Source organism: Octodon degus, unplaced genomic scaffold (assembly GCF_000260255.1).
Source record: "Octodon degus isolate 3935 unplaced genomic scaffold, OctDeg1.0 scaffold00006, whole genome shotgun sequence".
Lineage (NCBI taxonomy): Eukaryota > Metazoa > Chordata > Mammalia > Rodentia > Octodontidae > Octodon > Octodon degus.
Genome location: NW_004524582.1, coordinates 614,151 through 638,117, shown reverse-complemented (window position 1 = coordinate 638,117; position 23,967 = coordinate 614,151). Strand labels below are relative to the sequence as shown.

Below are 23,967 nucleotides of genomic sequence, written 5' to 3'. Positions count from 1 at the left end.
TGCCTCACCACTAATTCTCATGTCACCACTGTTCCCTGGCCTCTGAAATCATTATAACCAGACCCACATGTTGACTCTTGAGTGAAAAGCTCATTCATCTGGATTTAGAGTAATCCTTTAAGAACATAAATGAGATCACTAAACTTCCCAGCTTTCAACCTGAGCAGCTTCCCATCAAATTTAGAATCAAATTCAAATATGTACATATCACGACCCCTATGAACCTCTATGATTCAGCCTGGGGTACTCCTGAGATCATTTCCTCCCACTCTCTCATTCATAAAATCTCCCTCAACACGGTACATTCTCTGCAGACCTTGTATTTGTGAAGCACAAAATCTTCTTAGGATCTTTGGCTATCCATAACCTTATACCTCAATGATAGCATCGAAATAGCTGCAGAGTTTGTTTCCTCCCGCTATGCAGATATTTTATTAAAGACTGCTTCATTTATCATCATAGCTAAGGCAGAATATTGTCCTAGACATTCCTAATATAGCTTATTTTTCATTGCAGGATTTAAAACTGATGGATGCAACATAGCTTAATTACTTTTTGTCTGTTTTCCCTATTAGGTTCCCAGGGAAACTGTATTTTATTCACTGTGTTCCCAATAATGTTAAGAGACCTAAATACAGTAAATAATGAATAGTTCCTGAAAAACTGAATTAATTTAAGAAATGATGTTCTGGCAATATATCATGCACATGCATAAACTCCAGATATTATTTATATATATCACCCCTATACTGAAAATTATAACTATCAAACTACTTTCCAAATACTTAAGCATGAAAGTCCCAAAGAAATCTAGTTCTACAGAAAATTATAAATACTGATTGCTGTTTGTGATAGGAAGTATTAAAATATATATAGACTTCATCAGTATAATCTTTCTACAAAGGAAGTTCATAATTAAAAACTTCAGAAATTTTTTTGCGAGTGTAAAATATTGGTTCCTTTTCTAAGAAAACAACCAAGATACCATATCTCATTTCTCAGACTGGTTGAGAAAAACATTAAAAAGCAAAAAGGCACTTACCTCCCTTTTTCTACCAAGAATAAGACATCCAGTTTTTCCCCATTTTGAACTATAGTGCTGGTTGCTGAAGGGATTTAAAAAAGTATACACGTAATTTTTAAAGGTTATGCAAAACACCAAGAAACACACAGCTATTATTACTAGAGGTAAACTCAGTCATAAACTATTATAATTTGATAAAAAAGCTAACATTATTGTACACAGTATAAAATTGTATCTTAAAGGGGGTTAAAAAACACATCTTACTTAGCTCTTGCAGTCGTCTTAAATGCATTCTGTCTTCTTGAGCTTCTTGCATATGAAGGCAAAAGCGCAGACTAGACTTGTCCAGAGCAAACCAGCCTTTTCTCCACTGATCCAAAGCATGGCAGTCTTTGTAGAAGAGTTGACCGATCAAATCATAATCAGCTTCTGTTAAGTTTTCAGCAACAAAGGGAACAAAATGCTGTTAAAACAAATACAGAAAGGTAATAAAGACAGGGAAACTGGAAACTCCTTCCCTATCTACAGATAGGAGAGAAATTTAAAAATATCATCCTACTTTCTCTATTTTAAAGATTTGTATGTTTCCCAAAATTCAAACAATGTTATTTAAATCTGTATAATTCTTAAAATTGAACAGCTAAAGTTAATCTTTAAATGAGAGTATTTTAAACCATTCTTTTTTTCTACATATAGGCTTGAAAGAGGGAGACATTTCTTTGTGAATTTGTGATATTTTTTAAAATGTCAGTTTTCCATGCTTTTGTCCATTCATCTTTTACTGACTCTGAGAATAATTTTCCTAAGGTGCTATGTTAATTTCTTATCTGTTGCAGGCATCAGAAATGTCGTTTTTAACCTCCTTTGACTGTCTTTGAAAATCTATTAAGTACAGAACTTATGCCCTGAATCTTATTTAAAGCTCCTGGACTCTTGAAGCTCAAATACAGACTCCAAGTTAACAATCATTTCTTGACTTACGCAATGTATTTAAGTACCTTGGCTATCGTCTCCGTCCATTTTCTTTGAGCTTGACTTGTTTCAGCTCCAAATAGGAACACACGCTCTGAAGGTAAGTAGATCTCAAAGATAAAAACGGGCCTACAGCATGCACAAATAAAAAGATGCCATCAGTGATGCCTGGCTTGAACAAGAACACCACAAATGTCAAGGTTTTAGTTAAATTCCTTTTAAGAATGGGATAATGTGGGCAATCTATTTAAATATTATTCTGTTTTGCACTTTGTTTGTTTTTTCCTGAGCTAAATGGAACACACTGGATCAGGCAGAAAGAACATTTTTTCTGATTAATCACTCTCTACCACGACTTTGTCAAAGCCTGGACACCCATCAGTGGATCTGTCTGACAAGGGTTCTCCTTGACGCCAGCCTCCCCCTCAGAAAACTCCCTGTATTACTCTAAATGCTAAAAAATGGATCCAACTCTTTTTGATCTTGTTTTTGTCTTACGTCAGAGGTACCCTATCCACCATGTCATCTAATGACAATTTCACCTTTTCACTATAGAAATACAGGAGCAGCACCTCACGTCCTGAATGCTTTCTTGATTTTCTCAACCTCAGGTCCCAGCCCCTTCCTGGCACATGCTAAGTATGTGTGCTACAGCCACCTAAATAGCAAGAAATACTGCATGCCAAATCTGTTCCATCTCTCGTCACGGCCCAATTTAAAGGCATCCACCAACTTCATTCACAGCCCCAAACCTTGAAGTTGAACTTACTTCCTGACCACATTTTGTCAGCTCAACCAGAGATTCTTGTAGTCTTCCCTCCTCCTTTTAATTATCATTTCCTTTACAAATTGGTAGCTACAAGCTTTCTTCCTCCAATCTCTTTTTTTACTGATTCTGCTAGCTCTCTTTCCAAAATACAAACCTGCCTAATTGCTCAGTGTCTATTTCACAGTACAGACCTCAAATTCTATAGTGGACAGCAGCAATTGAAAATGGGGCCATAAAACTACTTTGTAATCTCGTACTATTAAACATGCAAATGCACTTGCATCAATATTTTAACAGAATGTTTTATTTTCAGTATGTTCATTATGTTGCCATAAAGAACATTCTTTAAGATGTACCTTCAACAACTTTATAGAAGGCATTTCTTTTCACATCCCATGCTAAACCACATTAAATTGATTATTCATTTAGAATACAAGCTCTATTCAGATTAAAATGAAAACAAATCAGCTAATAATTAGTTTGTGAATATCAAAATCTACTTAGATTTATCAGAAAGGAAGTCATCTCAACTAGTATACTGGTGATTATTGTTCGTTATTACCTAATGTAATTAATACTAGGATATACTGCTCATATATTAGCCATTATGACATAATGCGCTAACGTAACTATTTAATAATGATAATATAGTTCACATAGTTTTGGGCAGCTAATCTCTACAAATCTCTACCCTCATTTTAAAAACATTAAAATACTGTACTTCTACAAAACTTTTGGTTTTGAGTTTCCCTATTTTTATTTTTATTACATGTTTACAGTACATAATGATTATATCCGCGTGGGGACCAGGACAACTGAACAACACACCTCAAGCTTTTCTGTGTGCCTTTCCTCTCCCTTCCAGTTCACGCCTGTTTTCTAGGTCCCTTCCCTCTTACTGAAAGCTCTAGCTCCCTAGTTCCTAGTGTTCATCTTTTAACTTGCTCTATTTATGCTCTGGGTCTCTCATAGAAGAGAAGTCACGAAATACGTAAGCTTGTGTGTCTGATTTACTTCACTTAATGTGATGGCCTCAAAGCACACACATTTTCCTATGAACGACTCAGGTTTATCCTTATTGCAGGATAGTATTCCACTATGTACACATTTCACATTCTCTTCATCCACGCATGTGCTGGACACACAGGCTGCTTACAGACGTCTCTACTGTGAACTGTGGTGCTACACACGTGCGCATGCTTCACTGTAACACGATGATGGTGGTAACTCTTCTGGGCTGACACATACAGGGGAATAGCTAGGTCAACAGGAATTCCTAATTTTTTCTTTGAGGAATCAGCACATTAATTTCCAAAATGGTCCCACTAGCTGACATTCCCACCAATGTCGGAGAAGGGCTCCTTTTCCCTGCACCCTCACCAGCATTTTTCATTATTCTGTTCTTGATGGCCACTCTTTCTGGAGTAAGACGGAATCTCAGTGTTGTTTTGATTTGCTTTGGCTAAGAGCCAGAGACAATGAATATCTTTTCATGCATTTATTAGTCAGCTGTGCTTTTCTGACAAATGTCTCTTTATTTCTGTATCCATTTAGATTTTAATATTTACAGGTTTTCATTTATTGTATTGCAAAATGTAGGATCTTACATGCTATCTCTAAAACTCTTCACAGAATCCATTCAAAATGTTCTGCATCTCAAACCCATTACATGAATAACATTTAATCTTTTAATTGCAGCTTCTTTAGACTATCAAAACCATAAACACATCTTTAAGAAATTTGGCTCTAAATATGCTATGCATATATCTGATGTATCTTTATTTTAATGTGAGTCAGCCAGCACTAAATATTTTTCTCATCTGTTTTAGCCCTGACACTCATTAATCAAACATAAATTTTATCATTAGTTGATTATTTAAAATAATGCCTAAATCATAAAGGTCAAAGTGCTGCAATAATGATTGGAACATAATAAATCTACTTAGGAGTGCATGCAAACACATTGCTTTTAATATTATTTAGCATATTTTAATGATCTACTTTTTAGGGGCTTCCCTAAAGAATTACTGAACTATCGCCCTGGTCCCCATTAAATTCTTTTAGAGGGAAAAACTGAAGGCCTGAAATGTACTATATAAAACCCTCTTTACCTGCTATGGTAGTTGTCTACAAGTACCTTTCCATTCTTACCCAGTATTTAAATAGAAGTCGTCTTTGTGGATAGCCAGGCAGATAACCTCGCTGATGTTAATGGTGCCATTGGGTGTAGTTGACTTATCATTTTCATAGTAACTCAAGAAGCCTCCTTCCAAAACACACCACTTTTTATTTGTCTCTAGAAATTAAAGCAAAACAAATTTTTTAAAAACACTGAATTATAACCTAAGTCTACCTTCTAAAAAAATACACAACTTTAAATCTTGACTACATTCAAATAAATAATTTTTGAATTCTGGTTAAACAGCACAACAGTGCTGCGTAGAATATAAAGTTGGCACACTCTGTTCTTAAAACAATCTGTAATCGAACAGCAAGTGATATACCCGACAAAAATGATTCCTAACGGACACGCAAGTAGGCACATCCATAAAGGGGAAGTGGCAAAATAATTCTAAAACTTCAAAGATTGATGTCTGTAGAGAATAAGGGGTGGGGGAGCAGCATAAAAAGTAAAACTACACCTACTAACTAGGCAGGAATGCTAAGGAAGAGCAGTCAAGACCTGCAGTGTCTTCCATGTTTCGTTCAGGGCAAATAAAATGCAGCCCGTCAGGGTCACCACATTACGGCATGGAGGCCAAATCAGACCATTACCTGTTTTGGTAAACACAGCTCACTGGCACATAGCCATGCACACTTACTCACAGATTGTCCATGGCTATTTGGCCACTAGAAGGGCATGGCTGAGTTGGCCCACAAAATCTGAACTTTGCTATCAGGCTCTTTAAAGATAAGTTTGCTGATTCTTGATCTGATAGGTAAAATGTTTCCAGCAGTGAAATATAATCAGATCTGACTTTTACACATTCTGCTTACTGCGAAAAAATGTATTTGAGAGAGTGAAGCTGGAGGCAGGGAGACAGGATGCAGCCATGCTGGGGATTGAAGTGCAGCCTGGCACATGCTAGGCAGGCGCTCTGCCACTGAGCTACCACCCCAGCTTTGTTAAATAATACTATACAGTAAAACCTGCTTAGAATGTTCAGTTTCCGTAGATAAAAGGGGTTACTTTTATATTATCTCTTCACTATGCTATTTTAGTGCTCCAAAAAGCAGCATAACTCAACTTGTAAGTTATTGCACAGAATGAAATTTTATAAACAACATTCAATTTTTAGTCTGAGATCTATAAACATCATGGCCCAGAAAGTCTATATATTAGATATATGAATAGTCTAAAGATAACTTGCTGTCTGATCACTCTACATTATTTTTCTTTACAAAGATATGCACTTAGGTACTAGGAGTGAAAAGGGTCACATCCACAACTTCCAGTGATTCGAAATATAAGCGTGCACAGATAAAACATGAGAGAAAAAGATATATACACAAATACATGTGCGTATACGTATGAGGGTGTGGACATAAAAACAAAAAAAATTAGGAGGAAGCAAATATAAATACTGGTAATTAGATCATCGAAGTATAAAAGTTCTCCCCTATACTTGCAACTTTCTGAATCAAATCAAATCAAAAGAATTAAAACTTAAAAGAAAAAACACAATTTAAGGAGCACCAGACTCTTAGGTGAAGTGGTGGTAAGTAGAAGACAAGACAATGTATCCCTAGGAAAATCACTCGTCAGACAAAAACCCTAAGAAGTACAGAATACTCAAATTCTGAAAAACAGACTCCCAAATGACAAGGAAAATTATAACTCGCAGAAGCAACCATCACAAAGAAATCCTCTATGGGTAAAGGAAAAGAAGGCTACCAGAGATCCATCAATTTCAAGTGGAAAGTGATGTATTATTCCAGGACCCTCAAATCCTGAGTCAGAGAATATGTGCTTAACTATTATATAAAGAAATCATAAAAGCTCTGAACTTTTTTAAATTTTTTTTTAACATTTATTTAGTGTGTGTGTGTGTGTGTGTGTGTGTGTGTGTGTGGCCAGCTCAGCCCACCAGGGGGCGCGGCTGGCTGGCATGTGGTGCTGGGGGATCGAACTGTGGTCCCTGTGCTTTGCTTAGCTTAGTTTGTTCCAAGTAGGTGCTTTAGACCACTGAGCCATCTCTCCAGCCCACAAAGCTCTGAACTTTTAAGTAAATGATTATTACTTTTTTTTTTTTAATATACTGAGTACAGGGTCTACAGGGTCTCACTATATAGACAGAATCTGTAGTGATCCTCCTGTTTTCAGCCTCCCAAGTGCTAGGGTTACAGACGCACCACCTTGCCCAGTCTCAGTCACCATCTCAGTGCACCCTGGGGCAAGGCCAGCATGGCACGCTGGGGATTGAACCCTGGCAAGTGCACTCTGCCTAAGCAGATGCTTTAGTCCACTGAGTTATCTGGCCAGCCCAATCATTGCTTATTTCTAAGATATATAGATATAGATATATAGATATATAGATATATAGTTATGTATAAAACATTGTGCTAACCAAAGGTAATTGTGAAATAATTTCAAAATAAGATAGTCTGATGACTAAAATAATCTTCATGCAAACTGGAACAAAAAGTTCACAATATTCAATACACAGATAACCCTGGCACAGACTAGAGTTCTACCTAATGCTATCACCATCGGCCTACAATCCCACAGATGGGGAGATGTGACTGCAATGGTAGCAGTCAGGTGGTCTCTGTGGGTTGGCATTTTCAGGAAAGAAATCACTGTCAAAAGACTGGAGTGATCAGAAAAAACCTTATCAGAAAAACAGATTTTGCAATAAGTCTTTATTATTTGGAAAGCACGTTTCTAAAAGAAATGCACTCAAAGATATGATCATTTCATAATTTTGACAAAGAACAGTTTGAGGAGAGTCAGAGCACAGAGAAAAAGCAGAAATGCTATTTGGCTGGACAATCAGATTGCAAAAGGAGGCAGGAAACAGGAAATAAGGCTGCAGGATTAAGGCACAGGCCAGGCCCCAGGCCTCCTGTGCCAAGTGCTCCGGGGTATGTGCCTCTTGTAGAAGACAAGTGGGAGACATCTCCAGGCCTTTAACAAACAGTATCACATGAAATGAGGCACAAATGAGCCCTGAATGTAAAACCTAATTACATAAATTTTAATGGGAAGCAAAGGACAGATCTCCTTTTAAAAGGTGCAGGCAAACTCATTTTAAGTTAGGAATGTGGGCTGGAGGAGATTTAGTCTTTTAGCACTATTCTTTCTACAAGCATTTCTTAGCTTTATATTCCTAAGTGAAATGGGCCCAGAGGTCAGACAAGGCAGGCACACTTATTACCTTTGAGGACTTAGAATAACAAAGCTGTGGTGGAAAGTCTTGACACTCCTATCGCTTTGGGAAGCAATAAGAAGGTTTGGCAAAATTACACTGGACAATACTGGCCTGCTTAGGCCAATTTAGACCTGCACTCTTGGCTTTAAGAAATGTCAATGCCCTTGAGAAAAACCTCTGTGGCAGAAGGCTTACTGTTAATCAGTTTCTAGAGCACATCAAGCAAAATAAACTTGGGACCACAGAATGGGTCACTGTCAGGTCTCAGCAGTTTGACAGGAGCCTGATTATGAGAAGCAAATGGATGGAACAGAGAGATTATTTCTATTCATTTGTCATATCTAGAATAGAAGGGAAACAAAAACAGTGTAGGATCTACCCAAGAGCAGGTAAAGAACTACAGAAGCTAGTATTAAATGCTAGAAGGGTACTGGATTCTCTACTTCAGCACCTTCTGAGTTACAGTCTGTAAGAAAACACATTTACATACAAACTAACCGGAAGCCAGAGGTAGCTGTATTTATATGTAATCCCTGCACTGAGCCTTCTGCTTAGTGTTCCGCTCATCCCAACATAGCATGCGGCATGCACCATTCTACATATTTTATCTGTTTTACCTCACTGAACCCCCAGAATTATCCTGTCAGGTCAGTTCTGTTATTATACCATATCCATGTACCCTTTCCACAGACATTTAGGATTTAATTGATTTCAAGGTCAACCAGATATTTAGTATCTAAGCAGGCCTATAATCCAAGCAGTTGTATTCTGGAAGCTACTCTCTTAACCACTGCAAGACATCCCTGGGTCCATTCCATGTTTGAATTACTTAAATCCATTTAAAAAATGGACTGGGTAGAGAGGAAGTCACATCTTCTAAAGTATATCTGAAGTAGATAAAGCAAAACTATTGTTTTTTCAAAATCACAAAGTTGTTTTCTAATCAAGAATTTCCTAAATTGCTGAGATCCAGCATCCACTGAAGTTACAAGTACACATCAGGATGCTTTTTAATTTAAATGAAAAGATTTCAACCTTGAAAAAAGTTCTTTTTAAAAAATTACATAACATAGGTTTTTATAGAGCAAAGGATTTTTAAGAATTGTCAATGCTAATCTATGAAATTAAATACAAACAGATCAAAATAGTTTCTAGTAAACCGTATCAATGATTTTTAAGAAAGCAAACACTGTGTAAACAAATCAAAGTAAGATACTACGGGGAAAGTATGGCTGAGGAGGAAAAAAGGAAAGCAAAACTAGGGTGCTGTTATTCAGCTCTGTACTTAGGTTTAACAAGAGCTATCAATCTTTCTTTTCCTAAGCACTATAAAGTAAGAAGGAAAAAAAGAAAAATACAATCAGTCTTTATAACCAAGCTAGAAGAACTTCAAATCCTGAAAGGTGAACTGACAGCGTGATGCTCTGCAGCTCCTTGAAGGATTCAAGTGTTTTACTCCCAGCCTTTGCCTTTGCTTGTGATCACTTCGCTCTGGGTCTCCTGACAAGTGCTGCCTGAGTGCTTGGTCCACAAGCTTGCCTTCTAGAGGCAAAAGTGACAACTACAGGATAATCTGCACATCTTTCCAAAGAATTCATCTTTTTCCCTGATGGTGATACTCAGTTATAGTAACACCACTGCAGAATCCTGGAAGGAGAACAGAAACCTAGAACTCTGTTTCCTCATAGTTCTTTTCCTCTCTCATTTTTATTTTATTTTATTTATTTATTTGGTTGGGGTTTTCTTTGTGGAGCCAGGAACTGAACTCAGACCCTTGTGCTTGCCAGGGAAGTAATTATTCTACTGAGCCATCTCCCCGGCTCCCCCTCTCAGTTTTAAGTATGCTCTTTTTGAACAAACTATTCTATGCATCAGCAATTATTTTGTTCAGTCATCCTCCCTTTTCTTGGGAGTAGATACATTCCAAGACACTCCTTGAGTGTCAAAAACTATAGATAACAGTGTAGATGTCTGTTTGTGGGTCTATATGTAATTTGTGTACCTATATGTACATATAGTTCCTTCCTATAACTACACAGCTATGGAAAAATTTAAATTATAAATCAGGTACAATAACAAATTAACAATAAAATAGAGCAATTATTAAAAAACAGTATAATACAAACTTACTCATTGTTTATTTCTATAATTTTTCATGTATTATTTTCAGGCCTCAGATGACTGCAAGTAATTAAAACACCAGCAAAACCACTAATATGATCAAAAACAACATACTAGTACGTGATTTGCTCTCTTACCCTGCTAGTAACTGGTTTAAAAAAAATGGTCACTCATTCAGCTAACATTTGCTCTCTCCACATTGTTTTGGATGTCAAAGATTTGATATCATCGACAATCCAGAAATAGCCAGGGCCTCACTGAGCTGCAGAACGAAGAAAATGAGCACTGGAACCTCAGAAGGAGAGAGTGAGGAAGAAATGAAGAAGGAACTGTCGTCCTGTGGGACGTGCACAACGGAAGTATGCAGAATCCTATGGAAGAGAAGAGCTGCCAGTGGACACACGTGAATATGGCGACACAGAGGCCTTGCTGGCTGATCCCTAGCGAGCTCAGAATCCAGCCTGGAGAAAGTGCCCTCCTAAGAAACCAGGCAGCAACTCAGGGGTCCAGATGGCATTTACAGGAACAGATGGGAAGCCAGTACAGCTAGGCACGGGCACGTACAGAGGAAAGCCAGGAGGATCTGTGCTTACCTAATAATTGACAAATTTTTATTGTGTCATGGTGGCCCATGAGATCTGTCCAGGACACCATGAGAAATAGGAATGAGAAGCTGTTGCATGAACTTGGACAACAGAACTACAGGGGCCACGTTATGTTACAGACTGTTAGGCCTGTTTTGTGAAAGGCTGGAGCAAAGCCAAGGCAGATCCAAGATCCAAGGTGGTGAAACACAGTGTACTGCATCAGAGGAAGGACAGGATGGGACCAGGACTAAGATAGTATCTGTGGAGGTTCTCTTTTTGAGTTGGAAACTGCAGAACTTGTTGATTAAATTAGATGAAAGAAAAGAAGACAATCAAATACCTTGCTGGAAGATTATTTTCAAATGAAATCATTTTAATGTACCGTATGGCTAAAACTCAGCAACTCACTCTGACATTTTTATTTTTATTTTTATTTATTTATTTATTTATTTATTTATTTATTTATTGTACTTTAGGGAAGGGTCTACAGGGTGTTCAGGGTCTCACTACTAGATCTGACTCAGTGATTCTCCTGTTTTCAGCCTCCTAAGTGCTGTGATTACAGGCGCAAACCACCACACCCAGTCTTAATCCCTCTCTCAGTGTGCCTCAGGGGTGGGGCCAGCATGGCAGGCCCAGGAATCAAACCCCCTGACCCGTGTGCCTGCAGGTGCTTTAATCCACTGAGCTATTTGGTCTGCCCTTTGGCATTATTTTTAGAAAAATGTTCAAAATGGGGAAACGACTCTAAATAAATTATACATATTGTGCAACCTCTCTAGCTATAGTGCCAAATCCATGCATTTACCCAACTAAGGATATAAAATATTGAGGGAAAAAACTGTATCTGCACTGATTATTTACAGACATGTCATGTCAACATTCCCTAAACAATGTGGTATCATACACCATGTTCTACTGCATTAGGTAACAGGTTAAGTAACTGTATTACAGACAGAGACGCTTTAAAGTACATGGCAAGAGATGTGTAAGTACTACACCATTGTATACATTTTCTAAGTAGGACCTGAACAACAACAAATCTTGGTGCTTGCAAGGGTCCTAAAATGACTATTCACGTATAATACATGACAACTGTATAGCTATAACAGCTTCTGTTTTTCTGTAAGAATTCTTAACCAAAAATTTCATTGTTAACTTACAAAAGATAAAAGGAAAAATGTCATTATAAATGTGTCAACATCAATTCAGTACTCAATTTTAAAAATCTGGCTTTCAGAAATATTAAAGCAATCTGGTAAGTTTATAAAAGTACTTTTAGCCTAAAAATGCTTATAATATATATTACAAAGTTTAAAGGAAAAAATTTATGTTTCAAATTCCCTTGATCTTGATCAAGATTCCTTGATCTTGTGTAAATGAAGCAGTTTGAAGAATTCATCTAAGACTCTCTGCTAATTACAAAAACACTCTGGAAACTTGTAAACCAACTGATGAGTACACTACCTTTTTATTAAACTATTTTAATAATTGTAACAGTCAATTCATAGGTAGTCCGGGTACTTTTAGCCTCCCTGATCAGTGTGTTACCTTTTGATTTGCTAATGAATAAATACTGGTAGGAAAAAGAGAAAATGTTTAAAAGTCTATATAAAATTTGTCAATTATTAGTTAAGCTGAGTAAAGGCAAATAATAAAGATCAATTTTTGAAATAATCAAAACTACTTAAATTCAAAGATAAAAATGCTCTTTCATCTGCTTTTTTTGGCTGTCAAACTGTGATCAAGGCCTACTTGTCATAATAATTATAACACTAGTCAAGTGTAAAATTCTAATTCATGATAAACTTCATTCTTCATATATGAACAGGGGCATCACCTTTCTTGCAGAACTTTTACGAGGATTATAAATGAATGCATGCAAAGTGCCTAAAGCAGTGCATGCAGTATATGCTCACTAGAAGACAGGTGTTTTAGGAAAATTTAATAAAGTACAGTTAATCCTAATATAATTCTGCTTTCAAATACATGTTCTTAAAAACTACAAGTGAAACAAATGTAATAGAAAACCCAAAAGTGCTAACATGACACTCAAATTTAAAGCTTTGGAGGGTCTGGATTTTGACTTTCTGGACTGGGCATGCTCAAGCACTGAAGTGTCCATGAATCTTCAAAATCCTAAAAATGTGAAATTCAAGACCCCTCTTGTCCTAGGCATTTCGAATAAGGGAAATGCCATGTGTAGGTGTGTTTTTTGAAATAATCACTTCAAATATAGAAAGGTGAGGATTAATATTCTAAAGTGAGATTCCAACCTACTGTCCCTCTGACTGAGTAATCTGGCTGAACTGTATCACCTCAGGAATTAATGTTCGCTTGCCAAATCAACACATGCCATCATCAACTGGCTTGTACAAAGTAATCTCTCTTGCACAATTTCTGCTTCAGTGAGACTGGGCTCATATTTTCCTGCCAATACTTCTCAATGTAGTTCACGTGTAAATAGCATCAGCAAAAGGGTATATCATATTCATCTTTATATTCCCAATGCTGTGCCCAAACCTGACACAAGAAGTCCCACGGATAAACAGATAACTGATTAATATGCCTCTGCTCAGAGAATTCCTCACCTCATTTCTACAGTGTGTTATAAAATCAAATTTATGTCCATCTTTTTTGTTTTTAAAATCAGGCTCAGGTTTTCTTCTAAACACACACACAGATACATAGATACAGACGCATTTCTAAATGAGACAAATTTAATATAACTTAATACTCACTGTACTTATACCAAGTTGAGCATTTCTATTCTGAAAATTCAAACTACAAGAATTTTTAAGCAAAGTGGAAAACTACTGTATAACATTACCTTCTCGCTGTTCTTAAGGCCTATACACACTTAGATCCCATTTCCAGGATATCCAACTATACCCACATGAATATTCCTCAGTGCAAAAGTGTCTGGAACCTGAAACCCACAACACTCTGGTCCCACATGCTTTGGACAAGGGAAACTCAACCTGAGAAAGGATCGTGCCAGTCCTTCCTCCTTGTGCTTTTCTCTATCGTCTACCTGGTTGGGGTGTCAACCTAGAAAAGGAAGGAACTGAGTTCTAAGCTTCTTGTCTGTTCATTTTCTGTTTTGGAATAATACGTGAAAGCACAAACAGATTTTCTAGCTCATCATGGAGATATCAGTGAATATGGTCTAGAATTCACTCAGCATTCTAACTCAGTACTAAGTCCTTGCTGTAGTTCCTGAAATAATATCTAAACCTAGAAGCACTTGATTTAGAGATGTTCCAAAATCTTTCTCTACTGTCAGACTACATTTAATATCTTAAAGGGGAAAAAAATCAAAATTTAGATTTATTATTTTGATGAAGGAAAATTTTAATCTGCAAAAATATTTAAGAGGAGAAAAAAATGATACCTTCAAGTATTTTTTTCTCTGAAGATATTTTAGAAGCAGAAGCAGGAGCTTGGTACAAAAAGTCACAGAGGAACATTGCCTGGGTGGGCTCTTGACTTAGCCCTGTGTCAGAATGAACGTCATGTTGAGGAAAATCTGGAAAAATTAACAAAATAATACACTTACAATCCAATGTGTAACTATTCCTTTATGAATATGTAGATGAGTCTTAAGCTAAAAGAAAAATGATTTCAAATTTACCACTGAATAAACAGAGATTTATTTTACTTTGTATAAAAGTTGCACCCACGTCATATTTGTTATTCATGTATGAAAATCGGATTTAATTTTGCTGGAAATGATTATGTGGAATTAACTATTTGTCTTCCATTTATACAATCAAAGAAAAATAAAGCATGTATTTCTCAAACTTTTTCTTGAAACGATATACACATATTTTGGTAATTATATTTTTCTTTATTCTGATGGTTCTGTTTAGTTGACAAACAGATGAGTACTTCAGTCCTTCTAGGCCTGTGTCAGAGGAGAGCAGGGCAACTGAAGAGCCACGGACAAACCTGAAAATTTGTTATGGTACAGAAATTCCATTTGCAGACTCTGCCCCGCCTTCTTGGCCAGCAGGTAGGGGGTGCTGTGCACAGGGTCCCCAGTGGCACACATGACGTCAGCGCCGCTGAACAGCAAGGCCATCGTCTCCAGCACGTCTGGTTTCACTACAGCAGCACACAGAGCCTAAATATTAACAAAAAATATACCTTTTAAGGGAAGTATGTATGGTGCTAGCTAGGAAAAGGATGGAAGCCTGACAACTCATTGAGGGGATGGAGTTTGCATTTCTGAGAAAAAACTAAGGCAGTTTATCATAGCCATGCTGTTAGGCAGTAGGTGTCTAAGGTCTGCTTGGGATGGATTTCAACTACAGTCCAGGACTGTCAATGCTCCAGCCACTATTTAACTGGGATGTCCTCCTACTGCCTAACCCATCACAACTGCTTTGAAAAACACATTTTTTTTCCATAATTTTATCGAGAAACAAATAGCAATGAGACAGTTTCAAACCAAATTGGTAGGACAGTTTCAATAATTAACACATTGCACACATTCTTCCTAGTGGTTAATTGCTGTGCAAGATGCAGACATGACATCCTATTTACAAACACTATTAGAACAAATCCCTCTATTCATTAAGAGAATGTAACTACATATCTATCCTAACGAATTTGAATACACAGATACAAAATGGACATTCATCTGTATCCCCTTTTTGTTAAGTTCCATTATTTGAGTATTACAGGCGTGTTAACTCAGCAAAATATTCTAAAAGAGTCCAGTAGCCCATAATAGTATTGGGTCTTCGGCTTGACTGGCAATGTCAGAAATTGTTGACCTGAGTCCCCTATAGCTCAACATAACAGCATGACTTTACTTCTTATATTTCTTTTTTATACTTTTCTGCTGGATGGTTAAGACCAAGGTAAAGTAGGACCTATGCAACAAGAGTAGTAGCTTTTGGGTCTGATAAGGTCAGTGAAATCCCCTCAGGATTTATCCTGAGATCCTGTACCTCAGATTGTAGAACCTTTGTCAGTGTCAGTCATGTGGATGAGTCAGGGCCATTGCTTGGGCAATGTGAAAAATACTTTTTTTTTTTAATGTTTGTATACTCTAATAATGGTTAATGCTAAGAAAAAGTGAAAACACTGTAAATGTAATAAAGTTTCCAGAGAAGGTTCTGCATTGAATAATGCTAATATATATATATATATATATATATATATATATATATATATATATATTTTTTTTTAACCTTATCAGATGCTGCAGAATTCTTGAATTATCATTGTGCATGGGAAATGTGAATGGTAAGTCGAAAGTATATTTCTTTTGGGGACAGGATATGGGAGGAGAAACAGTAAGCAATAAAAAAAAAAAAAACATTATTGACTTAATTATACATTACCCATGTGCAAACTTCAAAAGAGAGACTTGACATGATTTTTCCCTTGAGGTAATAAGCTGCCTCCATGTCTTTTCTATGCTGTATATTTTATGGAAGTTCTTATGGCAGTTCTCAAACCACACTTTGTCTTCCCATTTGCTTAAAACGTGCAGGTGGGGACATCCTAAGCTTTCAGCTTCAGACTCACTGCACTAGCTCCTTCCAGATGCACTGCACATGGACATCGGATCACTGGTCACTCTGCCCTCTGTGACACAGCCTTAGAGAAAGGCAGGAGATGTTCCCAGGAGGAGCTCAAAATAAATATCTAAGAAGATATACTGACCATTCTTGCCTTGAGACAATGGTAAGAAAAAACTTATCTTTACAACCTGGCTGGGCTCCAGAATTTCCTTCTCCTCAGAATTAAGAAGTCTGAATTCTTAATTTTTTAAATTACTTATTTATTTATTCATTTATTTACAGTGTCGTGGTACACAGCTCAGACTCACAGTGATCTTTCTGTCTCAGCCTCCCCAGCACTGGGACTACAGGTATATGCTACCATGCCTGGTTTGGGTGGCCGGCACAACATGTAGTACAAGGGATCAAAGTCAGGTCCTTCTGTTTGCCAGGCAGACCCTTCGACCATCAAGCCAACTCCCCAGCCCAAAGTCTGAATTCTGAGAACTGATCCTATAATAATTTTCCAGGGGTCTTCTGGCAAATTCTGTCTCTTTGGGTCTTAGATTTTCCTTCAGGGGCTAACTTTTGGGCTGTAGTTGAAATCCATACCAACCAGAACTTTTGTACCTGCTGCCTAACTCAGAGCATGGTTATAATAAGCTGCCTTAGTTTTTCCTAAGAAATGCAAAATACAGGTGTTGGAAAAAATAAAGCCCACTCCACATTCCATTCTGATGGTCTCCAGCACCTCCTCAGCTTAACCACATGTTCTGGTCATGCTTTCTCATCACTCTTCTTTCCCTCACGCAACACTGCACTTGCTGTTGTGATTTAGTGGATTCTAGCTGTTCAACATCAGTCTTCTGCATGACAGTCCTTCCAGAAATAAAAGAATGGTGCCTGTGAACACCACTGTATCCCTAGCACCAAGAAGAGGACTCAACAATTGGCAAGTGTACAGAGGTAATAGCGTAAATAATTTTCTGTAAAAATTATTCACTGACATTAATATAGTACTTTTAAAAAGTCCAATGTAGATGTAAGTCCTACTAAGTAAATTTCCCTAAAAAATTTTGAAGGAATGCACTTGTTATTATTTAACCTAAACCAATGGTTTCATTAATGGAAACTGCCTGGTGTGACATGCAATACCTCACTTGAGGACATCAAGAATTAAGAAAGGGATTCACATTATGATCCCATGGGAGAAGGCATTTGGGGTAACATACAACTCTGTTCTCCAGGGTCACACCTGCCTTTCAAAATTTTAAATTTACTCTCCACTTACTTTATATGCCTCTGGTATATGAATTACATTAAGAATGAAGCTATGTTTGTAGTACCTTCTTATTACGCCATGAATATCAGGTATAATTGGCTGGTTAGCTTAATAATTTAATTAGACCCATGAAAACACTACTCCTCCAAAATCTTAAATAAGACACTAGAAGTCTACATCTAATTCTATGGTTCCCACACTCTGTCCCATTTTTCTAACCTTTTTCTCACCTTAGGAATCCATGCTAAATGTCATAATACTGTTTAAAATTGGTTAATGACCCCCCCACATTACTAATACTAAAGATATAAAAATTTGTTTTTAAGAGAACTGAACAAACAAAAAGCCAATATATGTGTATTCTTTCTCAAATGTGGACAAAGACCTTTTATTCCAAAATAGTCAACACAATGCTACTTCCATAAGAATCCTTCTCTAACAAACCTGGCCATAAAAAATGTAAGAACTGAGAACAATAAAACATTGTCATCTGAACATTTTTTAAAATGTGTGTATATGGGCTAGGGAGATAGCCCTGGCAAGCACAAGGTCCTGAGTTCAATCCCCAATACCACCCCCCCCAAAAAAAAGTGTATAAAGGCATACATTTTAAATAAGTAAATCTACACAAAGGCTTCCTAGTGAAAAAACAGCAATTTAGAACAAGAGGTGGAAATATTTACCCAAGTCCTTTGCCTGAAAACCTTTGCCCAAAGTATTTATAAAAAGAGTAACAAGTCTTCAAGCCAAGTGCAGTTAGCAAAATAGAGTTTACAACAATAAATAAACTTTTTTTTCCCTGTATTTAGGACAGGGTCTATAGGATCTCACTACATAGATCAGACTCGTAGTGATCTTCCTGCTTACAGCCTCCCAAGTGCTGGGATTACAGGCACACGCCACCACACCCAGTGTCAACTGCAGTCTCACGCACCCCATGGGTGGGGCTGGCATGACACACCACTGATCAAATCCTGGCCACTGTGCTCTTCCTAAGCAGGTGCTTTAGCTGCTGAGTATATGGCCAGGCCTAAAAAATTTCAATATTAGTGACAGCATCCACAATATAAAAAGTTATGTTTTTATAAAACAGAGGAAGTATTCAAAGTTTTAAGAATATTAAGGACAGGTTACAGAGGAAAGACATATCCACTTATGGCAGTGAATACTAAAGTAAAATAAGGGGTAAACCACTGGTATGGTCTCACAAAAGCACATATAAAAATTAAGCAATATTGTCTAATAGTATAGGACCTTTTATTTCTTATTGAGAATCTTAGCATACGTTTAAAAAAACATTAAAGTCTATGTGTACTGCTATATTTTATTGAATACCTTATTTAATTCTTCTTTGGTCAGAGAGGCTAGAAGAGTTTTTCTGAATTTTCCTTCTCTGTATTTCTGAGTAATAAAGTTTTTTCTCTTTTCTACTGGTGAGTCCATGTGTAATTCTTCATCCTTTTGAAGGTTGCCAGCCCAAAAGTCATTTGCTCTCTTGTTTCCAATGACGATAAAAAGCTGAAATATTTTTAAAAAATCATAAAATGCATCAATTCATGAAATATATCTCTAGAAGGCTGCCTTCCACTATAAAGTAAACAATAAGTGAGTATAAAATGTAGAGGAATACATGAAAGGCCACTCTTTTGGGAAGATGCAGGATGAAAACACACACAGCAATTTTAAATATACAACTTATCTATTCTACACAATCACAACATATTTCCTTGAAAAGAAACTGCAAGCTGTACAGGCTGCACGTACAGGAGATGTATTCACTCGATGCACAGAAACAAGACACAGCAGGTGGACCAGTGCTGGTGAGGCCATGCGGCCAGCTCAACAGCAGTCAGATGGAGGCTGGCCACGATGAGAAATTCTGTTAAAGGTCTTCTTTCAAATTTCTAATGTGGTATCATGCTCAGTTAAAAAAAAAGTTCTCCATTTTATAAAAGCTCTCAGGCCTTTATACAGGTAACGCTGGTGCTCCTTGCACTTTTTGTTTAAGTAAGTATCTTACTTAAAGATATCTGAGTTGCCTCATCAAACAGGTTGCAGCCACTTTCCTAATGTACTGATAGCTTCACAAAATCCACCTAAAGAAACCCCAGCTGCACCCTCACCCACCCCTGCACTGCCCTGCCCGCACCTGCTCACCGCCACCAGTGACACAGCGCGTACCTCTATGAGTTCATTGCTCCAAATGCTGGCATCCATTTTTAGACTTCTAACTTTCGAATCCTTTGGGCCCAAAGATCTATGTTGTCCTGAATAATAATAAATAAAACTGTTAGTTATATATGAATTTATATTGCTTTTTAAAAAATATATACATGAGTATATATACACATAAAAATGTGAATTAAACTCACCTTAAAACACACAAATACCTACTTCGTTAAATGTGGAGTGTATTGAGAGTAGTTTATTTTTAAAAACCCACAAAGAAGTTGTCATCAATCATCTTTTTTACTACAGTGCATTATTTGAGACCAAACATTTTAATTTTCATTTTATTCCTTTATAATTAATCAATTAATTTGTTACATGGTCCTGCTACACAGCTTGGACTCATAGTGATCCTCCTGTCTCAGCCTCCCCACTGCTAGGATTTAGACGGAGTATCAGTACACACCCACTTTGATGGCCGGCGTGACATGCACAGAGTTCTGGGGCCTGGTACCAGGGATTAAACCTGGGTCCTTGTGCTTACCAGGTAAAGACACTTAGACCACTGAGCTATCTCCCTAGCCTTTATTTTTATTATTATTTTTTTTTTAGTTTGTATGTTTGCAGCATGTAATGATCTCATTCCCAGTAGGAAACTCGAATGTGTATGTAGCACATTTGAATTCTTTTTTCATCCCCTTTCCTCCCCTCTGTATAACATCTTTTGCCCTTTTTTCCTCTCATTTATAAATCTCAGAAGCAGCCTTCATGTCTATCAATAGATGAATAAAAATGTATTTATACAGAGAGGGGAAGTTTTCAGAAAGCTGGATGGTGTTAACATGATGGACTTATGCAAGTTGCATGGTGAAACAGGAACCATTGTTGAATAACTATATAAGAGCTAAGTGAGAGGAATAACCAAGAAGGTGAGGATCCCAAGCAAAGAGAAAAGGAGGACACATAAGTGGAACAGCCCCGGATCACACACAGCTGCCTCCTCTAAGGAGGCTGGACAGGAGAAAAGATGGGGAAGCTATCTAATGTGGAGGGTGACTGCCTCATGATTTCACTGTCACCTCTGGTGCTATTAACTGGTGGGAAAAGCTATCTTGCTATGAGAAGTGTAATAGATCTGGGCAGTAGAAAATATGATGGGTTCGAGACAACTGTTGTCGCTGCACTGCCCACTGTCCTACTGCAGCTAAGGTGGGAGCGCTTCTTCTATCATCTGACTCTGTACCTCACACTGAACTCCAGTCCTGAAAAGTAGCATACTCTAATTAGAAGACGTGCCATGTCTTATACATCTGTTTAATTTGCTAGACTAGCACATATCCTTGTAAGTGTGTAGATGTGTGCACACACCATATGCATGTCTGTCCATCTGTCCGTCTGCAGGAGGGAGACAGAAAGAAATCCGGGAAAAGTGCAGTGAAGTTCACATGAGGGCTCACCTTCTCTGAGACGTCCACAAGTGGCCCTATTCTGGGGTCTACTTCCCTCTTCTCCCTGAGGGTAACTGTCTGAGCTCTCAACTACACTGAGAACCCAGGAAGTCAGGAATTAGGATCTCAGTAAGAAAACTAGTTACAATAAAAGTTACTTTCATGAGCATTAATACTGACTTGAAATACGTCTACATAAAATTCTTATTAAAGAGATACCAGGAGATCGGGCATGGTGGCACATGGATGTAATCCCAGAGCTGGAGAGGCTGCAAACAGGAGGATCACTACCATGCCGAGCTATGTAGTGAGACCCTGTGCCAAATACACACACACACACACACACACACACACACACACACACACACAAAGCTACAAAGGAATGCCAGATCCACATAGAAAGTTTAGGGCTCAGAATGACATTCACGAAAAAAATATATTCTAAGATGGCAGTGCAAAATGGATAAACCTTCATGCAAAGATGCAAGTTGGAGCTGGTTGTATTTTAAAATCTATTTTAAAATTTTCAACACTTTCTAAAATCTATACATGAACCAACAGGCACAAAATATGATCACAGGATTAAAAATCAATTTTTACATCTGAGTCGTGCATAAGAGAAGTGTAGAATTATACAGTATTTCTAAGTTGACTTTAAATGTAATAAGTTCTCTCTGATTCGACTTTTCACAAGCATTAGCCAGGATGACAATGAGCAGTCAGGGCCAGCGCGCCACCAGGCAGCAGTGAACACAGCCCAGCACTAATTACCTGCGCACTTCTTGCAGATGACAACACAGAGATTGATGGACGCCCAGTCAGGGTCGGGGGCTTTACAATCTGCACAGCTCCTGTTGGACTCATTGAACCAAATCTTCTCAGCTACTTCGTAATCAGAGAGAGTTTCTGCTATTGATTGCTGCACAGCTTCAATCCAGGCTTGTTTCTCTTTTTCAGATTCGGCTGTAAAGCTGAAACAATTAACGTTTCTGCATTATCGATCTCCTTTGTAAAGGCCAATTAAGCAGCATGCTCAGTTTGCATATTCATTTCACTCACAAATTAAAAAGCAGCTGAAAAGTATGCTGCCAGGCAGTTCTGGACTGTCCTTTCTGGTAAAAATCATCTAACTTAACAAATTGGTTTTCTCTTTTTAAGCTTTCCATATTGTTTATGAGTTTGTTTACATATCCTGAACCAAAATTACCATATACATTTTTCTTACCAAGATAGAAAAAACTGTCTTGTTAGATCACAAGTTTATATAAGAGGCCATGTTTTCTAAACAAGGGTTATATAACCATCAATAAGTGACTGGCAGAGTTTAAGACCATTGGACTATTTTGCCAAGTAAATATGTCAAGGTAGTCTAAGACTAAAGTACCAAAACCACCCACTGATTCTTTTCAGACTTGTGTGTGTGTGTGTGTGTGTGTGTGTGTGTGTGTGTGTGTGTGTGTATGAATATCCAGATGGCTTTGAGAGATTGAGACACCAGGAAAGTTTTAAGTGGATATTATTCTAATGTATCCACAACTCACTTCAGCCACATTGTGACTTACTCTGCTGCTTTGTACTTCTTGAGCACATGACCAAAGGAATCAAGCATGCAACAGCAGCTCGCCCCTGAGAGGAAAGGCTTGCACTGGCACCAGGGGCCGTGCTACACACTCCACGATGCACCACTGACTCACACTGCAACTCTGTGCTCAAAAAGTGCTAACAATGAAAATCACAGCTGACCAGCAATTTGCAAAGAATCCAAGAAACGTCATGGCTTACTTAGGTTTCCTGAAGCACTTCATGACTCTGTCATCAGCATAGTGCTAGTAAAATTCTCAGTAGTTTCCATAAAATTGCTGGTTGCAGCCAGTGTCTCTATTTTCAGATAAGGCTAGAATCCACAACCTTTTTGCTTTCATTTACTTTATTAGTGGATTTGAGATGGGTTTTGTTTTGTTTTGTTTTGTTTTGTTTGTTTTGTTTCAAAATTCTGGGGATCAAACCTAGGCTCTTGGGTATGTTAGGAAATCACTCTTCCACATAGCTACATCAAAAGACTCAGAATTTGCAAGTGTTAAAATAACACTAGTTGATTTTCAATCAAAGATTCCTTTCTCAAAATTTGAGCCAGTCCCAGCAGTAGGGAGGCTGAAGCAGGAGAATCTCCACAAACTCAAGGCCCTCCAGAATTACACAGGATATTCAAAGCCAGATACTGTCTTTAAAAAAAAAAAAGAAAAAATGCCAGGATGCATTTTGACAAACAGCATATGTGACAGACTTAGTCAAATCTTGCAATCACTACTCTTTCAAAGATCTAGAACAATTTCCTCTGACCTGCATACTACTTTAAAGTACGGTGACTACTTGCGACAAATGAATTAAAGCAGCCGAATTCAACAGGCAATGACCCATTCTACTCTGTATACATCTATGAACTCATTACAGATTATTAAATTATAAAGTATTTTAAAAATTTTATCAATGGAATTACTAAACAGTATTATATATTTCAGAAATACATCAATCAACAATTTTATGTGACCCATTAGATTCTGTATTCTTTTGAACCAAGTCTCTGGAGGAGGAAATCATATGGAACAACTACAAGTAGGAACAGATCCGTTAAGGGATGGTATCCGAATAGGCTAAAAGAAGGAAAACAATACAACTTAAACACAACACAAAATTCTTTTTAAAAGTA

At 37.5% G+C, this 23,967-nt stretch overlaps 1 protein-coding gene across 3 annotated transcripts in view; it reads right to left on the bottom strand.

The window, feature by feature from the left end:
• Arap2 (ArfGAP with RhoGAP domain, ankyrin repeat and PH domain 2) overlaps positions 1-23,967 on the bottom strand; it is a 195,872-nt gene that overhangs the window by 94,904 nt on the left and 77,001 nt on the right. For all 3 annotated transcript variants that reach the window (XM_004624513.2, XM_023699120.1, XM_023699116.1), the window contains exons 11-19: positions 22,032-22,231; positions 19,825-19,910; positions 18,979-19,161; positions 14,797-14,971; positions 14,240-14,374; positions 4,917-5,061; positions 2,023-2,125; positions 1,289-1,487; positions 1,043-1,106 (exon numbers count right to left, since the gene is read on the bottom strand). In XM_004624513.2, the coding sequence (XP_004624570.1) occupies positions 1,043-1,106; positions 1,289-1,487; positions 2,023-2,125; positions 4,917-5,061; positions 14,240-14,374; positions 14,797-14,971; positions 18,979-19,161; positions 19,825-19,910; positions 22,032-22,231 (1,290 nt within the window). The remainder of the gene's footprint in view (positions 1-1,042; positions 1,107-1,288; positions 1,488-2,022; positions 2,126-4,916; positions 5,062-14,239; positions 14,375-14,796; positions 14,972-18,978; positions 19,162-19,824; positions 19,911-22,031; positions 22,232-23,967) is intronic.